The sequence below is a fragment of the Periplaneta americana genome, chromosome 17 (genome assembly GCF_040183065.1).
Source record: "Periplaneta americana isolate PAMFEO1 chromosome 17, P.americana_PAMFEO1_priV1, whole genome shotgun sequence".
NCBI lineage: Eukaryota > Metazoa > Arthropoda > Insecta > Blattodea > Blattidae > Periplaneta > Periplaneta americana.
The window spans coordinates 116,210,212-116,237,606 of record NC_091133.1 but is presented as its reverse complement, the minus strand read 5'-3'; the positions used below and the strand labels follow the sequence as shown (position 1 = coordinate 116,237,606).

The 27,395-nt window shown below is 35.4% G+C and overlaps 1 protein-coding gene across 3 annotated transcripts in view; it reads right to left on the bottom strand.

Annotated features, from left to right (window-relative positions):
- The window catches only part of disp (RND transporter family member dispatched), a 77,754-nt gene that overhangs the window by 8,768 nt on the left and 41,591 nt on the right, over positions 1-27,395 (bottom strand). The window contains exons 1-10 of one of the 3 annotated variants that reach the window (XM_069816402.1): positions 26,867-26,915; positions 26,682-26,756; positions 25,589-25,712; positions 19,685-19,846; positions 19,430-19,588; positions 17,914-18,061; positions 14,781-15,001; positions 13,351-13,542; positions 6,899-7,040; positions 1,357-1,590 (exon numbers count right to left, since the gene is read on the bottom strand). In XM_069816402.1, coding sequence (XP_069672503.1) covers positions 1,357-1,590; positions 6,899-7,040; positions 13,351-13,542; positions 14,781-15,001; positions 17,914-18,061; positions 19,430-19,588; positions 19,685-19,846; positions 25,589-25,712; positions 26,682-26,689 — 1,390 coding nt within the window. In that variant the 5' untranslated portion in view covers positions 26,690-26,756; positions 26,867-26,915. Of the gene's footprint in view, positions 1-1,356; positions 1,591-6,898; positions 7,041-13,350; positions 13,543-14,780; positions 15,002-17,913; positions 18,062-19,429; positions 19,589-19,684; positions 19,847-25,588; positions 25,713-26,681; positions 26,757-26,866; positions 26,916-27,395 lie in introns of those variants that run through there. The other 2 variants (XM_069816403.1, XM_069816405.1) reach the window with 2 other exon arrangements.

The following is a 27,395-nucleotide window of genomic DNA, read 5'->3' as shown; positions in this document are numbered from 1 at the left end:
GTGACTATTGTGTATTAATTTATGATGTATGTTACGGAAAGCTGCATAATTGTGTTATAGAGAATGGCTATAAGAAATGTTACGTTTATGTGTTGTAACTGTTTTCTGTATGTCTCAAATTGATGCCTGATGTTTGATTTGCAATCGCAATGTTTAAATTACGGATTGTTTATGTTTTGTTTACATTGTGTAAGCTAATTTATTTTTCTTTTCCATTTGTTTTTATGCCTTTTTTTTTTTTTTTTTTTGTAAAACTATAGCCCTAGCATACATATGTAAAATAGGGCTACCCCCCATTGGAGATACAATAATAATAATAATAATAATAAACAAAGAATATATTACAAATCAACGGCGAATTGAAGGAAGTGTATACCGACACAATCAATATAAGGGCAACAGTAATGTGAAACAATATTTGCGGGCACTTTCATATCATATGAAGCAGGATGTTGAACCAAGTGCAGAAGAAATTTAGAAAATAGAATTAGATACTGGTATAGAATATTGTAACTTCAGCTTACATTTTATTGTTAAATAATTTATTTAAATTTGATAAATGTTGTTCTGGAGATTCATGATATTGTACATGCAAATTATTAGACTAAGCACCACATTTTTTTACATTTTCATAATTATCATGAATTACTGGCCACAAAATAATTCTGAAGGACTCTAGCGACAGGATCAGTACAAAAAAGTCCTAGAAACACGAATTTTTCCACAAATGAGGGACTGGTTCCCTGATGATAAATGTGTCTTCGTGGAGGATAGAGCATCCTGTAACTAATTTTCTGGCTGAAAATAATGCAGACTTTTTCCCAGGCCAGGTAACAGCCCAGATGCAAATCCAATTCAAAATCTTTGGTCTATCATAAAAAGACTAAAAAACACGACGATTACCACCAAGGTGTACCTCACAGAAGCACTTATCCAAATATGGCACAGGGATGAAGACATCAAGAAACAATGTGAAAATCTCATGAATAGCATGCCAAACTGCATAAAATTGATGATAAAGAATGAAGGGTTTCATACTAAATATTAACTGTTGCAAACAGTGTGTAATAAATGAGTTTTGTAGAATAAATGTTACTTGAATCATATGTATTATCGTTTGAGTCTAATAATTTGCACACATCTGTAACAAACTCCGGACATTTTTGATAATAACCATTTAATGACTGTGGACATTTAATGAGAGTGGACATTTAAGATAGCGGCCATTTATTCAATGTGGACATATTTTATACTGGACAGTTTTGATAATGGACATTAATGATGACGAACATTTTCGCAGTGGACTAATTGACTGACAATTCTAATTACAATTGTTTCTTGTGAATTGCCACTTACCAACAGCTACTATAGATGCTAGAAGATTCATGAAGGGGAAGAAGCGAAGTTCGAAGACCAGAGTGTACATGAAGTAAGATATCCCCAGAGAGAAGGCGATTGCAATTACTGTCATAATGGTGACGAAGAGGGAGCCAGTGTACAGCCACATACAGACCAGCACAAACGTCCCTCCAGCACCAATCATCCAGGTATCACGCACCAGACACTCGTTGAATAATGTGCTCTTCAGTCCTGCAAAATGTTTTACAGTAACATTAAGTAGCAGTGACGGCTCGTGCCCGATAAGTAAGGTGAAGGCCAAAATAATTCTAGGTAATTTCATAGATTCAATGGGTAGCGTGATGACGACGTGAACATATTTGTAAGTAATACTGGATTGTATTTTAAAACATCTTGTTTATTTTCTGCAGAACAAAACATTACACACTAAATCATTTACCTAATAGATTCATGTTTTCTTCGTATTAATACACATGCTGAAAACTAAACATATTGCTACATTTGTCACAACAAAGTACATAGAGACTAAAAACGAAGTTGTTTGTGAGCTCAGATGTGCGATGTACAACGTGTCAAATTTCATGTCAACTTCCTTTATTAAAAAGTAAGCTACTCAAGGTATTTTAAAATCTACACAAAATATAATATCCACCAAAATGCTAATATTAAGAAATATCTAAATATATGTGCAACACCTTAAATTTAAACAATATTCAGTTTCTTTATCTACATCTTATGCTTTCTTATTTAGTTGCAAAATATTACAGATTGTACGATCCAAGAAAGAGGAATGTCGCTTCAGTAAACATTCATAATAGCTTCACAAAATGGGTCGGCAATTTGTAGTAAGCAAGTCGTCGTCATAGCAACTGGAAAAGGAAAGCCTCCGCCTGGACCTTCAGCATTCACACCCCTTACCAGCTGATCTTTGCTAACCACGTGGGCTGACTGGTGAGGGGTTCATCTGAAGTGCGCCAACAGACGTTACCTGCTGAATGGACCAAGTCGCGAAAGATAGGTTAAAAAGTAGAACTAAATATAGTTTAGTGATGAAAACCTTTTTTTTTTAATTTATCGATCAAATATGATTTATTAAAACACGAAAAAAAGAGGTGAAGGTGACCTTCACCTACTTCACTTGAATAACCGCCACTGTTAAGTAGATTTACATAATAAATATGATAGCATATAATACACTGATAAAGAGCTGGAGCATACTGCGGACTATTAAGCCACTATATCACAAAACCAATTTGATACTGATTTTTAGATTGACAATTTCAAGAAAGTACTATTTCTAGTGGACTCAAAATCTGACGTACAAAAAATGAACTCCATTGAGTTCCCTCACATGTAGGGCTGTATGGAATGAAGTTGATGATAATCTTGCGAAGGGAACCAAGATGATAAAGAAAAACAATCTACGTTTAACCTCACTAAAAATAATAGTTACTGAAATGAGATTAACTGCCCTATCCCATAATGCGCCACGTTTCAATTTGCTTATTTGAATCACAATATTGAGAAATCTCACATGTCCATTTTTTTATGAAATTAAGTTATGTATGATTTCGTATTCTAAACATGTAGACTCATGATCTTATGAAGCGAAACCCCACATATTCCCATCAACATTCATTGCAGCTAAAGTGTTAAGAAAAAAATAATATGAGCACAAATCTAGGACCCGAGATGTTTTTTGTATCTCCTGAAAGATAAGTTTTCTAGACATGTGGGATTTCTCAATATTCCAGTTTATTTAACGATTATTATCTAAGAAACTATTGAAAATATCACATTGCAATTTTTACAGGATGAAGATATAAGATATCTAAGGCAAACTGAAGCAGATTTTATCAATAAATATAAGTTCTAAAAAAAGATTTGAATTTTTAAAATAATGTTTATACTTTTTATGCAAATGTCTCATTTTCTCAGGAACTATAAATTATAGAAGGATGAAATTTTAAACATATGTTGACAAATTAATGAAATGGACGCAAATAAAATAATAAATAAGAAAATAAAATTACCATTATTTTAAAACATCAAATCTTTTTATTCAACTTGTATTTCTTGACTATTAGTTTTTACAATGTTTTTATTCACTTCAAGAATTTTATTGATTGATGTGTCTATCTATACACTGTACGGCAGCTGATAATAATAAATATGATATGATATATAATGTGTGATATGACGCGATGTGATACGATACGATAAGATAAGATAAGATAAGATACGATACGATACATCAGCTTGCTCGGAAATCTTTTATCTTTATTCTTTAAAAATTTCAGTATGATATCTTGGGGAGTTCCTGAAATAATGGGTCATTAAGTAAGCAAATTCAACATTGGCGGCATGGGGCAGTTAATCTCCTCTTGAGTTCTCACAGAGTTACAAGGATTTAATAGCTGCTAGAATACAGTTTACAAGGTATATTTTGCCCCACCCATCTCGCCAGCCTTCAGAGTCTAAGATTTTTTGTGAAAATGTTTACGGTAATGCACTCCTTTGTCTACAGTGTAGTATACTTTTCGTTTCATTAAGTTTATTTGTTTAAAAGTTATAAGCAATTCATTTGTAACATTTTTTTTGGACAGCATTACCGAGTGGTTGGTGATATACCGTGCCAAATACAAAGACGTAGTTCTCTGTCAGAAGTTCTGTCCAGCACTTGCTGATTGGACCAAAATATGCAACAAGGTCTTTGGTTCCAAAATCTTAATCATCAGGCTTCTGCTTTTCTACCCAGGATCCAGTTCGAATCCAGGTGCAACTTTCCTCTTCTGTTTTCTTGCTTTCCAAATCGGTGGTGAATTTCCTTCAGGTCTGAATGCCATGTAATGGGTTGCTTCCTGATTGAGCAGTGACTTGAGCTCTTCTCGTTAACCTTACTGTACTCTAATCAGTAGTTTCTGTCTCAGAGTCTGAATGTCATGGATTGGAGATCCTTTATTTCCAACTCATATGTTTTGGTACCGCTGATTCCCCTTCTTCGCAATATTATGTCACACACTCTCATGTTTCCTCTCCTATGAGAACAATGGGAATCAGAAGTGCTTATAACAAACTCTATCAAATCATTCAACAAAGTTTTATTTCTTTTTATCACCACCTCATCCCTAATCTTTGGCACTCTTTTCTATGTTTCATTTCCCCTCATCTCACTTTGACTTCAGAGGGGCGCAACAGCATAGTCACGTTAATCTCAGAGATAAACTGGTCTAACACATTCACTATAGTTTTTCGTAAACATGAATTCATCCCCAATTTAAACTCAATTTGATATATTCTATTATATAATTAAACATCTCACTTTATTACAATGATCTTTATGGTATGAAACAGGATGGATATATATATAATTATTGAATTTCCAAGTTTATAAAACCCTATTTTACCCGAAGGTATATTAGGGCTGTAATTAAATCATATATATTATAGCCATGTACAAATAATTACATAAAATATAAACATAATTATGACATAAAATATACATATTACATTAAATGTGTATGACAATAAAAGTCATATTTAAATTACACAAATACAAAGATATAAGATAAAATAAATATAATATATAGAAATAGATACACAATATATGACATGCAGACATATTACATACAGTACTTTCCCAGGACATATCACACACAGACTTGTTACTTTAAAAAAAAAAAAAAGTGAGCATTTCGTAGAAATATACATATTACTTTCAAGGACGTATATGACATAAAAATGACATGAAATAGACATGACATACTAGTGCATGTTCAACACATAAGCCATAGACATATTATATACAATACACAGAAAAGACAAATAAAAAGAAAATTACATAAAAACAATATATGATCTGAAACAGTGATATTATAGCTATTATTATTATTATTATTATTATTATTATTATTATTATTATTATTATTATTATTATTACTATTATTATTAATAGTAGTAGTATTTCCTTTTCTTGTAGCCTGTTTTGCTCTGTTGCATGTTAGATTAATGATAAAAAAATAGACCCTGAATATATACAAACAAAATTAATACATTCATATACCCTTTCTAATTGTATTTACTATGGCAGAAACACATGAACTAGCTATTTATAGTGAATTGTGAATAAGTGATATGAATTTCTGAAATTCTCTTGAACAGCATTTCTTTTTAAACATATATACAGTGAAACCTGTTCAAATTGGAACCTGAATAACCTGGAATTCTGTCTATTTCGGAACAATTTATTGGTCCCGGCGAAATTTGTATGTATTATGTGTAATTTTTCCTGAATAAAACGGAAACTGTCTGCTACTGTTCAAAACGGAAACAATATTTTGGACACACTATATTTTGTAACTATAATTTGAAACAGCATGTAATTTCAAGGAATATACGAAATATGTAGGTCACTAAGATAAAAACAAGTTTTCTTTGCAAAATTTTAGAGGGTGCGAGGGTGTGTTGGCCTGTCCGTCATAAATTTTATTACCCTGTTGACTAGGCAGACGAGTCCCTTCAAAGATTTTCAATGCTTCACACCCGTATACTGTCGTAGCTAAACAGAGCGCAAGTGTAGTGATTTCCAGGTAAAAAAAAAAAAAAGTTGCATAAAATGTGGCATTAACATTAAGTGTTGAAGTAAAAGTTATCGAGATAAAGGAAAATTAGAAACAAAGTGTATGTGAATTAATTTTGAAGTTCAGTTGTGGAAAACTCAGGTGTGACACTTTAAAAATTAAAGATCATAATGAGTGAGTGGCTTGCGGCCGATATTGGTGACACAAAAGGAACCAGAAAGCAACTGTTTATGTGGAAATTAATGAACTGTTGTGGGAGTGGGTTCTTCATGACCTTTCAAAGAACAAGCCAATTTCTGGATCTATTCTGCAAAGCAAGCTATTGAACTGGGAAAGAAATTAGATAAACCAGTATTCAAGGCTTCTAATAGATGGGTCTTAGTCCAATTAATTAATAATGTGCAGTGATATGCAGTACAGTATTAGAGTATAGTGTTAGATATTAAATAGAATGAGATTAGTAAACTTTAGTAATGTTTAATGACTAATGAGTGAGTTACGATAATATTTATACAGAAAATGAGATTTTAATCAAGATGATTCACCAATGTAATGAGCGACAGAAAGATGATTTAATGTGATTAGTGTCAAATGGAATATTTTGTACTTCTTGCAATTTGTGGCATGCCATTTTGTTTTTCATGTGTATGAATGACAAAATATTCCATTTTAATGTCACACCTGAATAATACGGAAACCTGTCCACAACGGAAAAAAAAATTAGGACCATGTCACTTCCGTCTTGAACAGGTTTCACTGTATAAATAAAATTATTATTATTATTATTATTATTATTATTATTATTAAGAACAGCTGCATTACAGTAAAACATCAATTACTGAGAGATTAGAAAATACATTATCAAGAAATAAACAAACCCATAAGAGAAATTCAAATCCTAGTTCAAATTTGATACGCCATTATGAAAGAAAAGGAATGAGTTATAATAAGAAACATACCAAATTCTATAGCCACCACCTCCACATTACCATGCCGCAAGGAGCGTATGTCAAGAGTGTGGTAATACTCCAATGTGGCAGAGCTGCATGCAATTGGCAGGATCAGCATTGAGTTCACCAGGCTGTTATTACTGCTGCTCTCCTAAAATCACAAAAAACATATACAAAATTTTTCCGAAATTAGATACTTCTATTACATTTGAAGCATCAGGTTCCAAAATCCTTCTTATCCAGTTTCAATGATTTTCTATAAACCACAAAAAAAAAGTAAGGTAATTTTTTATAATCTATTTAAACCTATGTGTTAAAAAAGCAATAGAAAATAAGAATCATGGCCGGTTTCACCAACCTTCGTTATCATTATAAGGTCTCGTTAAATAATTTAATGACACGTTAGTCAATTTTTGTGTTTCACCACACATCGTTATTGCTAAGGCATCTTTAAACTCATAGTTAATTTATTAGGACCTAATTCGTCACCTTAAAGCAGTAACGATGGGTTAAGAAGTCAACAACATGGCGGACCTATTCGATGTTGAAATTCTGCAACATAATGACGAACTTTTATGTGTTGTAATAACACTTGGAATAATCATTTTGAAGATTTAAGTGATAAAGAATTTCACAAAAGCTACATATTAAGGAAATAAGTAATAAGAATGATTCTAGAATAAACTGAATATAGGTTAGAATACGACAGATAGGAATCACCCACTTAACACCTCTGCAACAGATTCTTCTCGCTTTAAGATAATGTTACGGGAAGTTTTGAAATAGTAATTGGTGATATGAACGGGATGTCAAAAGCTGTATTGTCTAGATATGTGAATAAAGTATCAGACATACATCAACATTACGACCACAATACATTCATTATCTTTATAATAGGCCTACAGCTAAATTTCCTGTTGTCATTGACAACGATAGAGTGTGTAGGCTAATGTTCCAATGATATCGCCTGTCAGTAATATGGCCAAAAGATTCTATTTTTCATTCAATATTCAAACAATTTCATTTGTAAAAAATTGTGACTAAACTATCGATGAGGTAGTTTCCTTCATGCTCTGCTTATACACATACGAAACTGTGACAGGTTAGGTTTGATTAGTTTAGGTTTTTGTTATGCCTTATATATATATATATATATATATATATATATACGATCAATTGCATCTCCACCAAAAAAAATAAAATTCAACGATTTTCAATTCCGAAATCAGCAGAATTACCTCAGCGCTAGTTTATTGAAACTGTAATAGGTTAGAATATAACAGATAGGAATCGCCCACTTAATGCCTCTTCAACAGATTCTTCTCGTTTTAAGATAATGTTACGGTCAGTACATGATAGCACAACATTCCAAAGGTGTAAGAGGATGATGCCTTTTTAAATGGAAAGGGTGCAAAGAGATTTTGCTTTTAGGATGCAATGGATACCCCTTAAAATCCAATTTAATGACACCTCTTCTGAATTCTACCACACAAGCAGGGCAAAATTGTTACAGGGTACATAAATCTACATGAAATACAGTATAAAAGTAGTATGCAATTTATGGAAGAGGTGATTTCCCATCCTAAATTTAGGCCTAATAATAACTGTATTGTGGCATCAATTCTGAAGCTGTTTACCTTATCGTCCGCAAAAAGAAGTTACAAACTAACTGCTCTACATTCCTATTTACATTTGGAAGCATCTGGTTTTTTTTGTTTTTAAATTACGGTATGACAACATACTGTATTTAGGAAAAATATCAAGAATAAGAACTTTTAGCTGTTCTTAAAATTACAGCCTCTTATACGTTTGCCTATGGTTGTTTCCTCATGCCAAACAAAGTCAGCCGTGATCATATGTAACCAATGAAATTCGCGATTTCGAAGCCATGGTCATATGAGAAATAAAACATGCAAGATATAAGTACAAAATTCCCAGGTTAGTAAATGCACATTAATTTTAAAGAAACGAGGCAAGGTGAAACAAGTCAACTTTTAAAGATCTCGTTAAAATTAAATGACCTGTTTATTGACAAGTCATTTGTGCTGATTTAAAGGAGCTTGGTGAAACCGGCCATCAGTCTGCAAAGTTACAACCTTCGAACTTTAAGGATGATAACGAAATAAGGCACAATATTTTAGATAATATGTTGATTGGAACCGTACACTGAACAATGCGGGTTCTGGAACTGCATTCAGGGATTTGAAGGTATTTGGAACCAGAACAAATAATTGACCTTCTCTCTTCAAAAGAAGTTACTTTTATGTCTGTTTTTTTTTTTTCTGAGCCTTATAAAATATTAAGCTGAAAAATATTAGTTACATTATTGAAAAAGTAATTGAGTTTCATTATTTCGAAATCATAAATCAAATAATATATTATCATAAGTCATTAGACTGATGGAAAGATATAATCAAAAGAAACGTCTCTTGAGCTGAATATAAAGTGCAAAATGTAAAATTTGAATAGAAAATAGGAAATTGATGGTGCTGGTCTGTTACACGACAATGAAGTGTGCCAGACAGATACAACCTTGTATAACAAGCAACCTAAACTCTATGTTGTACACCTGTTGCAGCGCTGATAGTCATACAAATAAAATACCTTCCATACTGTTTTATTAAAATATCGGATTATGTTCATAAACTTTTAAATACCAACTAAATTCTTCTCTTAAACAAGATGCAAATGGATAAAGAGGATTATCGAACTGTCAACTAAATTCAGTATGAGTGCTTGGGGATGAGGCAGTTGATGGAAATAATATGAACAAAGTGGGTTTTGGAACAGACACACTAGTGGAACAATCATAGACTTTTAATCTTAGAATAAAGGGGATAGATGTAGTTTGGAACATCATGTGTGAATAGAATGATAGAGAAAAGGGAGTAGATTCAAAACTATTACTAATACAAATTCGTCCAAAAGTAAACAAGGTGCATTTTGGAACCTGATGACTCATTTACATGATACAACTCCACAATCACTAAAGAAGAAGAAATGACTGAAGATCATCTCATAACCTGTGAAGTTCTACCTAATGGATCCACCACAGAGAAATATTGGAGAGCAAGAACGCTAATGGCTTCGTTGCCAAAGCCCAGCATTAGATAACAACAACAACAACTCCACAATCACTAAAGAAGAAGAAATGACTGAAGATCATCTCATAACCTGTGAAGTTCTACCTGATGGATCCACCACAGAGAAATATTGGAGAGCAAGAACGCTAATGGCTTCGTTGCCAAAGCCCAGCATTAGATAACAACAACAACTCCACAATCACTAAAGAAGAAGAAATGACTGAAGATCATCTCATAACTGTGAAGTTCTACCTGATGGATCCACCACAGAGAAATATTGGAGAGCAAGAACGCTAATGGCTTTGTTGCCAAAGCCCGGCATTAGATAACAACAACAACAACTCCACAATCACTAAACATAATATGGAATCATTTATTTAAGTGCTCACAAGCAATTGTGAGGTAGACAATATATATTAAATTGGCATTGCAATTTACTAACAAATTATTAATGATATACTACTAAATTTATTAAAAATAGGTTCTAAACATGTGTAATGTACACATACATGAATTTGGTTACTGTATCTCAACTGGTTTCCCAACAATATTGTTTTGAATGTGATGTGTCATTTCATAGACTGGTAAACAAGAAACAGTTTTTTTTACCATGCAGTATCAGTGTGATTCAGTAGCGGACGGTGGGTTTGAAAGTTGAAGAGGCCAAGACGTGAATGATGAGAATATAAAAATATAAGGTCTGTGATGTACCTCATTACCAAGCGCAGAATTTATAGATTTTAAGAAATTAAAATTAGATTTTCCAATTTATGTTTTAGAATTTTAAATCTTATGTTTAGGAATTTATATGATTTTACGGGAAAAGAATAAAAATAAACAACATATTGTTAATATATTACAAAGGCTTGGTAAAGATTGCCTCTCTTTAGGACACTCCAAGTCCTAACCTACGAATTAGGTCTTTTAGGTCATATTGAATTTAAGAATGTTACTCTTTGCTACATAAAACGAATAAGAAAAGCAATATTTCGGGAGTAACGAGATAGCAACAAAATTGATTCGAACCAAAGAATCCGGGGCTTGCTCATTACTATTACATAGTCTAATTTTACAGCAAATTAACTGTACGATCCTCTTTCTTCGCAAACCGATCAAATAGGTCACAACATAATATACTGCTACTAGAAGAAGCTAGAGACAAATCTGCATTTGTTTCTAAACTCTCGATATATTTAAAATAATGTATAAGTAAATACATCTCGTAACACAAAAGAATAAAATAACAATAACACCTGCAAACAAGAGAAAATCTAACAACGTAAATGAAAACTTTTACGCAGGGAGAGAAAACTAACAACACGTGACTCAATTTTCTAAAACCAAGAAGAGAGAAAGAGAGAGAGCTTCCCAATACAGCCGGAACCAGCCGTGGCTATAAGCAGTTCAGTTGTCAGCGGTGGGTAGGACGTCTCCAAATCGGCTCCCCTCGCGCGTTCTAGTCAAGTTTAAACACTCTTCTAAGCAGCTATCTTATTAGTAGAAAAGTTTTCCGGGCTATGAGGCCGTGGTCTGTTGGTTGTGAGACCAAACGTTTCGTTCACTGCTGCGGTGAACATCTTCAGTGGTGTCTATTGCTGGTGCGGCTGGTTCTACTGCGTGTGCTGATTACAGTCTGCGCTGGCTGCATCGTTGTATCTATAGTGCGGGAGGGGGGGGGCTTGCTGTTGTCGCCTCGGTCCGCGCTCGAATGTGCTTCGCGGGCGGGTTTGCTGTTTTCCACGCGCTCCGCGTCCGAGCTTGTGTTGTTTAATTGTGCTACGCGGGCGGGTTTGATGTTGGTTTTCCTTAATGCCGGATACCAGGCCTTGTTAACCTTGAGGCCTTCTTCTTTTCGATTGAAATTGTTCTTATGTTTATATATTTCAATCGCCTCTCGGTGTAGCCTCGCGTAGAAATGTGGTGTGTCGCTGAGTGTATCGGTGTCTTCGAACCTAATTTTATGTTCGCCTTCCAGATAAGCATGTTCAGCTACAGCCGACTTATCTACGTAGCCAAGGCGGCAGTTTCTTCTATGTTCGGAGATCCGAGTCTTGAAGCTCCGCTGCGTTGTCCCTATGTAGACTGCTCCACATGAACACGGGATCCTGTAGACCCCCGTAGAAGATAATCTGTCGCGTTTGTCCTTGGCTGAGCGTAGGCTGTTGCGTATCTGCTTGGTGGGCAGGAAGATAGTGTCCACCTTGTGCCGGTTGAGGATCTTGCTTATCCGGTCCGTAACTTGCTTGTGATAGGGCAAGAACACCGTGCCTCTCTTCGTATGGTCTTGGCCTGACTCCGGTGTCGTCTTCTTCCTTGGTTTCAAGGCCCTTTTTAACTCTGTCTTAGCGTAGCCATTAGCGGTTAGGGCTGAACATCAAACCCGCCCGCATAGCACAATTAAACAACACAAGCTCGGACGCGGAGCGCGTGGAAAACAGCAAACCCGCCCGCGAAGCACATTCGAGCGCGGACCGAGGCGACAACAGCAAGCCCCCCCCCCTCCCGCACTATATATACAACGATGCAGCCAGCGCAGACTGTAATCAGCACACGCAGTAGAACCAGCCGCACCAGCAATAGACACCACTGAAGATGTTCACCGCAGCAGTGAACGAAACGTTTGGTCTCACAACCAACAGACCACGGCCTCATAGCCCGGAAAACTTTTCTACTATTGACGCCGGCCGTGAAAGCCTACACTCCAGCTATCTTATTGGTTGAACTGCTGTTGTCATGGTTACTGGGGAGTAGCGTCATGTAGCCGACTCCTCTCTCCCGCTCTCACATGGCTTCTGGTTGTCGACTATGCAGATTACAGCGCTATCTCTTATTTTTCAGTACGAATTATTTGTACTATCTACAGTATAGTGAGTGGGCATCACCAACTGAATGCGGTCGACTTTACGTAACTTACTGTAGATCTTAGTCGTAGTGAATAATAAAATTAATATAAAAGGAAAAAGTTCGTCATTTGCTGTAACTTGTCTGTGATCTTAATTCAGCTGAAATTATTACTGCCATATTGTGTTCTGGTAAAATATTAGGGGAGGCTCGGCCTCCCTTGCCTCCCCTGAAAATCCGCAGCTGGTGTGATTAACACAAATGTTTAACACTCCATGATAAACAACTGTGAAATAGATGGTGCTGGTAGATTAGGTAAAGTTTTATTTAATAAATTGTAACTTATACCGAAATTACCCTACTATATCCAAATTCCCTGACTCATCCTATAAAATTGTTATGAACATGCCAAGATGGTGTGTGTTGTGAAAATTACAGAAGTTTATTAATATGTCATTACTTCAAGAAAATTTAAGCGTAGTTATTACACAATAATACAGTATGTTATTATTAATAACATATCTGGACTGTACTTACATTTGGAGGCAGGAAGTTGATATCAACCAAGTAATACAGGATGTAGTACACGGCATTATGTTGACTGCACTGTTGTGGCACTTGCTGGCAGAACCAGTAATCATTCTCTTGGCAATCTGGAGTCAGCTTCAGGTTGTGGTAGTAGAATGCACACATTTTCAGCAGCGATTTCGTAGCACTCACATCTTCACTCTACACAGAAATCACCTGGACATTTATTACACACATTCATTATTCTTATTCAAAATGTTAAATGCTGTGAAGGGTAGTCCTTCCTGTTAAGTAACAAATACAAGAAGTTTTGGATAGAAGGGAGAAAAGAAACCAACATCAACGTTAATGTTTTCTAAGAAATTAAAATATGTGCTATTAAAAATAATAATAAAGATAATTACTTGTAAATGATATAATGCAAATCTGTTTACAAAATGGGAAATATGGATCAAATCATAAAACAAGAAAAAATCATATAAAATGTTAGCAAGACCTGTATTATATTACGGAAGTGAGGCATGGACAATGAGAAATAAACACGTAATAGTTATTTACAATAAGAGTATTGTAACATTTCACATTACAATACCAAAGTTGTCGAGTATTGTATATGAAGTTACTATAAGTATATCATACAACGTTTTATTCACTTTGATAAAAAATTAACTTTCAATAAAAATAATTGTATTACTTTTATTAGTTTTGAACATGTCATGTGTGAAGAGGCGATTGTATTATTATTAGTTTCTTCCTGCGGGAGGCGATTCGTTTATGTTTGTTTTATTAGTTTTGAACAGGATAGGTTTTTGTTTATAACAGAAGAATAGCAGTACTAGGAGAAATAAACAGACATTGTTAAAATGAGTCCATATGAGGATTCGGATATTGCAAATGCTGCAATTGAATGTTTAGTACCATCGAAATCCCCCAGACATTCGTTAAAAAAGGGTTCTACTGTATTTACAGTTTTCAATTGGCACTTAGCATGTTCTGTAGAAAAATTTGCATAACAGTCTCCTATCTTGTGTGTGAATAATATAAACTAATGGGCACCACAAAATATTCAGGATATTTCTACTTTATATGTACTGGTATTTAAAAAGAGTCACTCGAAATCTGGTTTCAATATTAGCTTCAAAATTTTCTATTGAAATAGAATTTGAATATTAAATTTATATAACTAACAATCTTTAGGCACTTTGAATTAAAATTTCGCAAAAATATCGAAATTTATCTTGAAAAACACTAATTTCGAATAAACTCGTGTTGAAAACAAAAATTTCGCATATAGACAAAATTTCGCGAGTTTAAACTTATGATATTTTGACCTGGAAGGACTTAAAAATAAAATGCTTGCTTTTATCAAGTGGTTTGCGAAACTAGATACAGTACATCTAATTACTCTAAAGACAGCTGAAAGTCAAATTTGCACTCACAGTGACAGCAAAACAAGATGTCCGGTTGTGTAGGAGAGCAATGTAGTTGCCTAGGGACCAACTGTGGCAGCATCTTCCATGTGAGATGGACTCGCAGATGCTGTGGAACTGTTCATTCGTCATTAGTTGAGCCTCAATGTGACACATGGAGAGGATCGACTCCAAGGTGAACAAATCTCTGCCATCGGTGGCTTGTAACACAACTCGTGAGTAGTCAATACCTGTGGCATATGACAGACAGAGCATTATGTCTATTATTTACATTCCCTTCATGAAACTTACATATGCAAAATTGAAATGTATAGTTCCATTACCATTTAAATCTTAAAATTCCCTCTAATAAAATACAGTGCATTTAATTTGTTTTGGCTCGCTTCTATAAAGAATATGGAGACAGCAGTTACATAGGCACAAACTGAGAAAGCTGACAGGAATAAGGTGGCATGAAGCATGAGTCAGTTGTTTTGAGTTGTTGCAGTTTAAGTTCTCTGTTTGTGTCTAATGTTTACAACATAGGTCTAAAATTTACTGCTGAATAAAGAAATTTAATTTATTGCAGATTCCTTAGCAAGATAGGGCACAATGATCAAACAAATTACAAATTCATGTTTATCATTTCATTCCTCAAAACTAATAAATTAAGTCATCCCAAAAAAAAAAAAAAAATAACACGAAAAATTAACGTTCGAGCCAAGATGTCCCCCACTACCAAGAAAACTGGTTGGCAGGTGAGAATGATGGAAGTCCTGGCATTATGCTCTCTCTAATTACAGCAGATTCCAACGGCTCTCAAGTCAATATTTAGTGCATCTCTGTTGTGATGTACAGAACAGAACAACGCAATTTTATATGCAAGACTTGTGAAATATGTTGCTGTTGTTGTTTTCTAATGCCAGGCATTTGACAATAAAGTCATTTGACCTCTTGCACTCCAATATTTTTCAAAGATATTATCATGGCCAGCCACTGAAGCACAGATTTTGAGGTGTTCCGAATCCATTTCTTGGTTTGAGTTGCACAATGGGCAGTTAGAGGACTGACATATTCCAATTCTATGCAGGTGTTTGGCCAAACAATCATGGCCTGTTGCCAATCTAAATGCAGCTACAGACGATTTTCGTGGTAAATCGGGAATTAACTGTGGATTTTGATACAGACAGAGAGTTCCATTTTTTCCCTTGGGATTGTGTTATCAAATTTTGTTTGTTAAAGACTAAGTATGTAGATTTAATCAATCTTTTCACAGAGTAAAACGTAGATTTAGTAACAGGTCTGTAAGTAGCAGTGCTGTCCTTCTTTGCTAAAGCATCCCCATTCTCGTTTCCCAGGATTCCACAATGGGATGGTATCCATTGGAATACAATTCTTTTATTGAGTGATATTAATTGAGAGAGCATTTTAGTTATTTCTGCTGTTTGAGATGAAGGTATGTGTTTAGAGACTACTGATAGAATAGCTGCTTTGGAGTCTGACAATATAACTGCATTCCTAAATTTATTGATGTGGCATAGAAGATTCCTGAGACTTTCACTTATTGCAATGATTTCACCATCAAAACTTGTTGTTCCATATCCAAGAGATCTATAAAGTGAGAAGAGACAGCACGTAACACCTGCACCGGCACCTTGTTCTCTGTAGATCAAGGATCCGTCGGTGTATAAATGAAGCCAGTTTCGTGGAGGGTATCTAATATTAATTGTCTCTAAAGACAATTGTTTCAGTATTTCAGTGTTTACTTCTGATTTCAGTATTATACATGCAGAATGTGTTGCCGTAAATTTAGACGTCACTTCCTTGATGGTCCTGTGCGAAATAAGAAAACAATATACAGACTCGTAAAGAAATTTAACGAGACAGGCTTGGTTCAAAATAAGAAGCATCGAGTGAATAAACAGGTCTTAACTGAGGAAACAGTAGATGAAATAGGTTTTCGATTAGAACGAAGCCCTCAGAAATCTTTGCACAGATTAGCCCAGGGAGAAGGGGTGTCAAAAACCTCAGTTCAACACGCACTAAATTGAAGTTAAAACCGTACAAAAACATGTAGTGCATCACATAAGTGAAAATGAACTACAGAAACTGTCCAGAAATGTGATGAAGTGATGTCAAGCATGCTTGAATGCCGAAGGTCATCATTTCCAGGAACTTTTACAATAAGGTTAGCCTTTTATTTCAGTAGTATGAGTTTTATTTTGCCGCAAATTACGGTCACCGTTTGGCAGGAGACGGGCAACCTGTATAGCATACGGAAACCATGTGACCACCAGTAGTGAGTGGACATCTTGGCTCTGCTCTGTACATGAGAGTGTAAATAAGTAATGGAATATTTTATTACACAATAAGAAATTTAATTCCAGAATGTCCACAAATGAAGGCTGTACACTTTTTCTATTGTACACAGGACATGATTATTTGGCTGCCCATCTATATAAAATAAATATTTTTTCTACTTCTAACTGTTTACTTTGTAAAGAAGAAAAACTATAATGGATATGACGCATGTCAAGAACTGTAAAAATTTAACAGCCACAGATCTGTCTTTACGATACTGGGAAGCAAGAAGGCAAATGGAATAACTCCAATACGCCAAGTGTTAGCAACCAACCAACTCTTTAAAAAAACGAATCATCTGCTCGGTGTTGTAGAGAATTTCACGAACGATTTCCTGGGGTCGATTCACCTAATAAGAGAGTAGTTCATAAAATAGTGTCCAAATTCAAACTACGGTATCAGATCATACAAGAAATCAAATCGAAGATGTCACAAAACAACATATGAGAAGAAATAGTCAACATTTCAGAATGAGGACTGAAACATGTGAATCAAAATGTGTTCAGATGCTACAATGCCTACTTCGCAGAAAATGATGAACACTTTCAATAATGTAGGTAAGCATTTTTCACAATTTCAAAGTTTATTTTTTGAGTTGACAGTAAGTTCACCCATAATTTTGCAATGGCGTATCTTCTTCTAAAAAACTAGCCATTTCTTTCTACCCCTGCTACTAGGCTGCTACTTCACTTAAAATAATCAGTGGAAATACTCAATATTTCCACATTACCTCAGATTTCCATTTCAAACATGTAGTTTGTAAATAAAAGAGTAACACACCATACTCCACAATTTTTCTTACTTGGGGATGCACAGAAAAATCCGTCACTTGAGAGGTGCTGATGATCATGATGATGGTCCACAATGTCCATTCCAGACTTCTCAAATCCTTCCAATTCTTTCAGTGCATCACCATCCGAATCAGAGTTGTTTTTAACATCCTGTAATACCTGTGAACAAGGGAAAGAACTCAATTTAACATAAATATCTATAATTTCTTTTCAAATAAAGAAGATAGTCGAATTTTAAAAAATCACAAAAATAAAGACGTCCTATAAAATAAATACCGAACATGTTGCACTTTGGAATGAAACACACACACAAAAAAAAAAGGATCAAATTTATTATGTAACTAGCTGTACCCGTGCGTTCCACTGCACCTGTTAGAAATAAATATAAAGTAATTACATAATTAAAATAGGACGTTTGATCCAGGGAACATTCGTGTTTGATAGAAGGATAAATTGTTTAATACCGTATGTTACTTAATTTAAATTGTATTGAAATAATTAAAATGCGATCATTTTGGTCCAGAGAGCACTCAGAAGTTACTGTAATAACATTATAGCATTATGTCCATCTAGAGAAACTACACTTTCCAATGGTGAAATAATAATTGATTATATAAATCGGTTAATTTAGCTTTCGATATTACTTCATACAAACACAGAAACATTCTCTGTAGACTATGATTCATAGCTTTCGATTGTTGTTGTCCAAGGCCCCTTATAGACATAGTCATTTGTTTTCATTTCATTACACCGCCTTAGATGGCATTGTATTTTAATTTTAAAACTCATTTATCTCATTAAATATCAGTCCTATCAAAATTTTTCAAAGGATAAAACTTATCGGAAATCATTTTTAAATAAACTTTTGTTATGTAACATATTTTACAAAAATCAATAATAACCGAGATATTTCGATTTATTTAATTCAGGCCCCCTTATAACCCCCCTTTTAAATAACGTATTTTGAATGTCATATAGCCTAAAATGTAAGTTACAGCGAACTTAATTTATATTCCAATTTTCATATAAATCGGTTCAGCCATTATCGCGTGAAAAGGTAACAAACAACCAGACAGACAGACATACAAACAAAATTTTCAAAAAAGCTATTTTCGGTTTCAGGTTGGTTAATTATATATGTTAGGACCAATTATTTTTGGAAAATCGAAAATTACCAGAAAAATTTCGGCTACAGATTTATTATTAGTATATAGATGAATTGTAAGAATCAAATGGAAATATATTATATTACATAAAAAAGTAATTATTTATATAAAAAGAAGAGGTTCTCAAAGAAAACTAACTTCAAGAAATGAACAAAATAAAAAGAACGGTTTTCTAACATTATTACATACACATAACTGTTTTCATTTCATAATATTTTCACATAACACAAAATACAGAGTGTCCGACAAGTCCCACATCATAGGCTAAATCATAAAATATGTTCGATATGACCCCCTGTGAGCTCATAATCCACCACAGAGAGATTATTAGAATGATAAATCTGTCAGTTGCAGTCCTGACCTCTGAAGTGTTGGAGAACATCCAGCTGGGAGTACTTCTCGTAAAGCCAGGAATGCTGTTCACTTCACTCCCAACAGGCTGCATTACTTTCGGCAATTGATTCTCCCAAGTTGTCATCTTGTGGGCAAGAACCGTACCTTTCTCCTTTGTCTCATAGGCCTGCAACAGCCAGTGAACATACATTTTGAAGTCATATTATATAAATCACATCTTTCAGGTTTTATACTGTATATCAAAATACAAATCAAGACCCACCTTTGAAATAGCATTCTGCGACACATTATATCGAGGTATTTCAATGTGAGTGGGGATCTGTCTGGGATCAATGACGAGTGGACCAGAAGGACCTGTTGCATCCAGCAAGTTTTTCCAGGCAGTCAGTCTCTGCGCCAACACAGTACCTCTTGCCTCGAAACCCTGGGGAAAAGAAGCAATCATATTTAGAAACATCCAATTGGAAGGGATTTTGTAACCTGTTGGTACTGCAAGCTTTCTATTACTCAAACAACATCGTCAGTAAGCACTAAATATCAGCTATGTACTTTCAATATTGAAAAATCTTGGTATAAATCTATACTGTTCTCCAACCAGGAGATCAACCGTGAAAGGAATGTGCTTACTATTGCGACATGTATTGGAGCCAAGTAGATATATAATATTATCGTTATAACGTCTGTTTAAAAACCATGCGCTCTCCTGCATTTGTTATTTCCTGTATGGAGAGATTAAAAGGCCAGGAGATTAACAGTGATCTAATTTTATAACTAGGGTAGTACAGAGTGATTTATATAGAACTGACACATTTCTTTCATTAATTGTTTCAAAATGAATTGTGCTAGCGACAACTTATTATACCTAAAATGTATAGGAATTTTGGGAGATTATTTACCTCTATAGCACATGTTGAAAATGTCCTCCATCCTGCATAAGGCACAACTCAACACGTCGTTCCATGTTACGGCCACTCGTTGGAGGACTCTGTTGTTAGCTTGAATCTCCTGTGTGATGTTGTGCTTCAGATCGTCCAATGTCTGGGGACGTGTGGCGCAAACCCTGTCTTTTAAGTAACCTCATAGAAAGAAGTCCGGCATTGTCAAATCCGGAGATCTCGGTGGCCACAGCTACTCAAAGGGCATACCAGAGAGAATTTGGTGTTCGCAATCCTCCCAAAAGAAACACAATACTGGGACTGATAAACAAATTGGAAACAACTGGATCTCTGGTGAGTGAAATGGGCAAGCATCGTTCATCTAGGCTTCCCACGGTTGTTGTTGACGTAAGAGTATGACTGGAGCAGTCACCCAAAAAATCATTTAAGACGTTTGTCTCAGGAGACATGGTACACCTACTCAATGTGTCAGAGAGCCTAAAGCCATAGGATTACGGTTGTTCATCAGCTACAGGAACCAGATAAGGATAAAAGATTGAATTATTATCGTTGGTTTCAGACGTTCATTGTGCAAAATCCTGCCATATTGTCCATCACATGGTTCACAGATGAAGCATGGTTCCATTTATCCGGTTATGAGACGACCGAATAATTTCCAGGAACCTGTGGCCACCGAGATCTCCGGATTTGACAATGCCGGACTTCTTTCTATGGGGTTACTTAAAAGACAGAGTTTACGCCACACGTCCCCAGACATTGGACGATCTGAAGCACAACATCACACAGGAGATTCAAGCTAACAACAGAGTCCTCCAACGAGTGGCCAGTAACATGGAATGACGTGTTGAGTTGTGCCTTATGCAGGATGGAGGACATTTTCAACATTTGCTATAGAGGTAAATAATCTCCCAAAATTCCTCTACATTTTAGGTATAATAAGTTGTCGCTAGCACAATTCGTTTTCAAACAATTAATAAAAGAAATGTGTCAGTTCTATACAAATCACTCTGTATAAACATGTGTGTATCAATGTTATTGTTTGTGCTGTGACAGCGAGCCAATAGAGATATGAGTACCCACGTGTGTGACCTTATGACATCTTATGACATCAACATTCATTCACAGCATTACTCCCTTTCGTCTCATCCGGCAGAGATTTTCTCGTGGTTGGAGCACAGTACATTTTCCTCATGGTCAAAGCGACTTTCCATTTCAGATGAACTGCAAGCGACAATACACTTATCAGCTGCTTTAATTATAAAACAGAGAACATGGGGAACTATTAATAATGAAATTCCTGAAGGATCAATATTAGGTTCCCTACTTTTTCTAGTGTTCATAAATGATCTTGCACCCCTAATAAATGATATAGGTCATCCCATATTATTTGCAGATGACGCAAGTATAGAAATTACAGCCAATAACTTCAACACATTCCAATCTTCAACAGAGTCAATTCTCCTCAAAATAAGTGATTGGTTCTCAGCCAATACATTAGTATTAAATTGTAACAAAACTAACATAATCCAATTTAAATCCTGTCAAAATTCAACCTCGCAAATATCAAACCCAATAATTAGTAACAGGTCTCTAATAGAAACAACAACCAAATTTCTTGGGTTACAAATCAATAATGTGTTAAAGTGGAAAAATCATATTAAAGAAATTACCCCCAAAATAAATTCAGCATGCTTTGCTATTAGGCTAAGTAAATATCAATACCTTAAAAACAATATACTTTGCATACTTCCACTCGGTAATGAATTTTGGAATAATATTCTGGGGAAATTCCACAGACAGTAACAGTATATTCCTACTACAAAAAAAAAGAGTACTTAGAATAATAGTGGGTGCCAAATCTAGGGAATCGTGTAGGACCATTTGAAAAAAAAAAACTACAAATAATGCCCACGGTTTGTCAGTATATTTTTTCATTAATAATCTTTCTCATATGTAATCATAAAAATTTTGTAACTAATTCAACAGTTCATAGCATAAATATGCATAAAAAAATTACTTTTATACTCTATCGGCAAGTCTATCGTTCTAACAAAAATGAGTGCATTATATGGCAGTAAAAATTTTTAATAGCTCTCCTATAGATATAAAAAAATCAAACTCAAAACATAAGATTATTTAGGGCAAAATTAAAGAGGTACCTAATTTCTCACACCTTCTATTCTGTAGGTGAATTCATGACATTCGACAACGCTTCATGAATATTTCTGTGTTGTATTAAGTATCGATACTAAAACTTTGTGTTGTACTAGAAGACTAAATTGTAAAACTCTTCTGTATATATTTCAACTAGATTGTGACTTAAGACTTTATAGTACTATTAAGTTTTTTTTTTCACTTGACATGTTCCATATTCTAGCTGTAAAGCAATGTACAAATACCATTGAATGTAAATAAATACAATACAATAAAACAAAACGTCGAATTACAGAAATAGGTAAGTGTTGGGTCAAGGTTTGAATAAAAGTAGAGAAGAATATGAAATTGCAAACAATCTTCTTGAGAAATACAATAAGTGGATGGGAACAATCAAAAGAACAAATATAAAATCAACAACATTAGACCCTATGTCCGTCGTGGTGTGACAGCCCATGTAGGGCCAAGGTCGACCAACTAGCTGCTGGCCTCACGCTCACATGCCTCAGTAGAGGTGAACGATCATTCAACTAGAACAGAAGTATCGTGTGGTTAGCACAATGACCCTCTAGTCATTTAGCTGTTTACGAGATTCGTTCACTGCATATCGTATCTCTCCAGATTCATCACGATGCTGGATGGGCACCAGTTCCATACACTGGCCAAAATTTGATGAGAAAATTCCTTCTGCATTCCGTAATGTGGATCCTAGCGTGATATCTTAGACCAGGATGCTACATCACATAATAACTCAAATTATACATGGGTTGATTTTTTAGTAGTGGCAACTATGCTACAGCAATGCCGTGCAAAGGAGCCAGGTAATATTTTTATACCACAGGTTGCTTACATGCCTCCCCTCCCTCAGAGCTAATGAACTCACCCTCCTCCCTCCATATCCGTTCACAGTGACAACAATAAGACGAGCAGTTGTGAGCAAGTGGTCGCAGAATACAGTCACAATGTTTTCGAAGGAGGAACAGAGAAGCTGGTTAAAAATTCAATGTCCTAGAGGTCACACGACACGACAGCTGAAGACATTTTACAGGCAACCGACCGCTCTATTTGCATCATCAACAGCAGATTAGGCAGTGTCAACGGGATCCAATGGCTTCTGCATCGCTGGGAATACGTTGTACACACCTTCTCTTTATACAGGGTGGAAGTGAAATAACCTTGCAGATTGAAAGGCACAATAGGGTACACTTAAATGAATAGAAAAACTATATTACGCTTTGTGATTAAATGCACGGTTAATTAGAAAATTAAGTTTGAAGTTTCAGCAGTCTAGCAATTCGCCACTAATACACTCTACTCTTGTTTCAGATGTAAGAAGTCAACGAACTCGGTGTGTCTTTCTATGCCTAGAAATTGCCACTCACTCGCATCGTGCATTGGCTTGAAATGAGAGATTTTTTAAATTAAATTTCCACGAAAACTGTGCACGCTATTGAAATATGCCAGAGGGATAAATTATTCTCTATTAGATTTCCTATCGGTGTGGACAAAAATTACGATCCTGTTTACAATATTTACTGAATAAGATGCTCTTAAACATTTGGGAAAAACATTTTTTCTGAAAAAAAAAAAAGAAACTATGGACTTTCCACCAATATCATATTATAGTACATGTATTATGGGTCCCTATCACCACGGCATGGCACGTCCTCAGGTTGCGGATAGAGGAGACGGCCTCCACATATGGAGGGTAGCTGCGAATATATTGAATAAGCAGTCGTGGACAGCCGATAAGGAGTGGTCCTCCAGCTTGGGGGTTGGGCGAAGGGCTAACAACCCATCACCGTAAAAAACGGCTTGTTACGAAACCTAACAGTAAGCCTCGGAATGGGACTGATTCTCCGGCAATAACAGGGAGATGCACTATCACCTTTACTTTTTAACTTCGCTCTAGAATATGCCATTAGGAAAGTCCAGGATAATAGACAGGGTTTCGAGTTGAATGGGTTACATCAGCTTCTTGTCTATGCGGATGACGTGAATATGCTAGGGGAAAATCCATAAACGATTAGGGAAAACGCGGAAATTCTAGTTGAAGCAAGTAAAGCGATAGGGTTGGAAGTAAATCCCGAAAAGACTAAGTAGCCTATATGATTATGTCTCGTGACCAGAATATTGTACGAAATAGAACTATAAAAATTGGAGATTTATCTTTCGAAGAGGTGGAAAAATTCAAATATCTTGGAGCAACAGTAACAAATATAAATGACACTCGGGAGGAAATTAAACGCAGAATAAATATGGGAAATGCCTGTTATTGTTCGGTTGAGAAGCTTTTGTCATCTAGTCTTCTGTCAAAAAATCTGAAAATTAGAATTTATAAAACAGTTATATTACTGGTTGTTCTATATGGTTGTGAAACTTGGACTCTCACTTTGAGAGAGGAACAGAGATTAAGGATGTTTGAGAATAAAGTTCTTAGGAAAATATTTGGGGCTAAGAGGGATGAAGTTACAGGAGAATGGAGAAAGTTACACAACGCAGAGCTGCACGCATTGTATTCTTCACCTGACATAATTAGGAACATAAAATCCAGAAGTTTGAGATGGGCAGGACATGTAGCACGTATGGACGTATGGGTGAATCCAGAAATGCGTATAGAGTGTTAGTTGGGAGGCCAGAGGGGAAAAGACCTTTGGGGAGGCCGAGACGTAGATGGGAAGATAATATTAAAATGGATTTGAGGGAGGTGGGATATGATGGTAGAGACTGGATTAATCTTGCTGAGGATAGGGACCAATGGCGGGCTTATGTGAGGGCGGCAATGAACCTCTGGATTCCTTAAAAGCCAGTAAGTAAGTAAGTAAGTATGATATTATAGTTTTTTTATTACATACAACATGAGCTATTCGCTCTGAAAATCTGCAAGGCTATTTCACTTCCACCCTGTATAAGATTGTCTTGCAACAAGTAGTCATTCTGCTTTTGTGAGATAATAAAACCACAAAAATATTGAGTCATGATCGATGGAGAAACAAAAGAATGTCATGAAGTTACAAATTAAATTTTTTGTCCACGTGAAGAATGTGTCAAGGATCCAGTTTTGGCTTCTTTGGTATCTTAAGACTTTCTCCCTGACATTCAACAACTATACTTACAAGCTGGGGGTCTGAGAAGTCAGGTGGCTTCTTGGTAGTGAGCGGGATGATTAGACAGGTACCAGCAAACACCGCAACCGCCACGAGGATTACATATGGGTGGTGAGCCACAATACGGGCAAACCTAAAAACAGAACAAATTACTTACCCAATGAACAACATTACACATTTGACAAGCCCGAAATTGGAAAATATTAAAGATAAAAGTTTAGCTAGCAAATACGTCAATTACCACTAAGATTAGGCCTATCAAAATAGGACAAACCTCAAAGTACAACAAATAATCACTTAGCCAAAGCGTATAAAACTGCTAAGTTATTGGGTCATCCAATTATCTTCTGACCAGAGCTGTGGCGGGAACTGCCTCAGCCGATAAGGCAACGCCTACGGCCGGACGGGAAAGTGGATGGGCAGGGTTTTGATCTGGCATGATACAGTTAGTGTTCTTTTAACATTCCCTCCTGACTATATGTATGTGACACAACCAATTGAAGCAAAAAAAGTAGGCTTATTCTATAGCAAACGTCACTGAAACTTTCAACTTGCATTTTTTCTACGTTCTTCGGTTCGCGAATCTGTGACAAGTTAGTTACATTTGGTTAGTTTAGACTTTTCTTATGCCTTCCATATTCGAATTTGTAACAGATTAGGTTAGGTTAGTTTAGGCTTTTAGTATTCCTAGCATACACGAATCTGTGACGGTTAGGCTAGGTTTGTTTAGGCTTTTGGTATGCCTTGCATACCGTACACTAAGTGAATGTGAGTTTCTCGTTCATTTTGAAGTGTTCCACCCCTTTATTTTACGTGTTAAATAATCACTATAGCCTCCTTTGGTGCAACTTTTCTGGAAAATACTTTATGCTGGCAAATCCTAAGACATTTTAAACAACACCGAAAGATATAAAAACTACTTACAAAAATACGACTGATTCACATTTTTTTAATCTTAACAATAATTAGGCCTATTTATTTTCCGGGTGTTTAAAAAATCGTCCTTATTACCTGCATCTCAATGTATAGTGTACCTTTGTGACCCTATTTATTATCATAGAAATTACCTTTATTTCAAACTGACGGCCGGTTGTAAACTTACCAGTTCATGGTTTTCTCGGACGATGGGTTGATAAAGTCCAAGGAGCTGTGGATTCCGGGATTCCCGACATCACACCTGAGCAATATAAGATATGAATCAGTCTACTAATACATAAACACAATCTCACGTACGAGATTCGAACTCAGTAGGCTAAATATGAGATCTAGGCGCACGTAAAACATTACCGCCTCACCGGTTTCTCCGCACACAAACACACGAGCAACTCGACCCATACAAAAGCTTCACTGGCAGAGTTGCCAATTTTTCTGAAGAGTTGTCTCTAAATCTCAACAAGAAAGTCACCAGAAATTCACCAAACTTAAAATAATCGCTCTATACTTCAGAATACCGCGTAAGTTCTTATGTACAAAAATGTGCAAATTAAAAATAATTAAAACTTTTTTTTGATGACACAAGAGTTCATAAATAAGTAGGCCTACATAAAAAAGGTATTTTCCCTGGACCAAAAATAAATAATTCAATAAACCAATAATGACATCTGTACTTACGCGGTATTCTGATGTCGCTCCAAAAATAGAATGTTTTAGTCTTATATAAGTGAATAAAAGACGAGTGTTTTCGTAAAAAATACATATTTTTTTCTAGTCCAAAAATACTGATACAATACAAATGGAGTAAAGATTGTTATTTTACCTTGGACCAAATTTATGTTAAAACAGCTTATGTACCTACACATTATAGTGGATCACCATA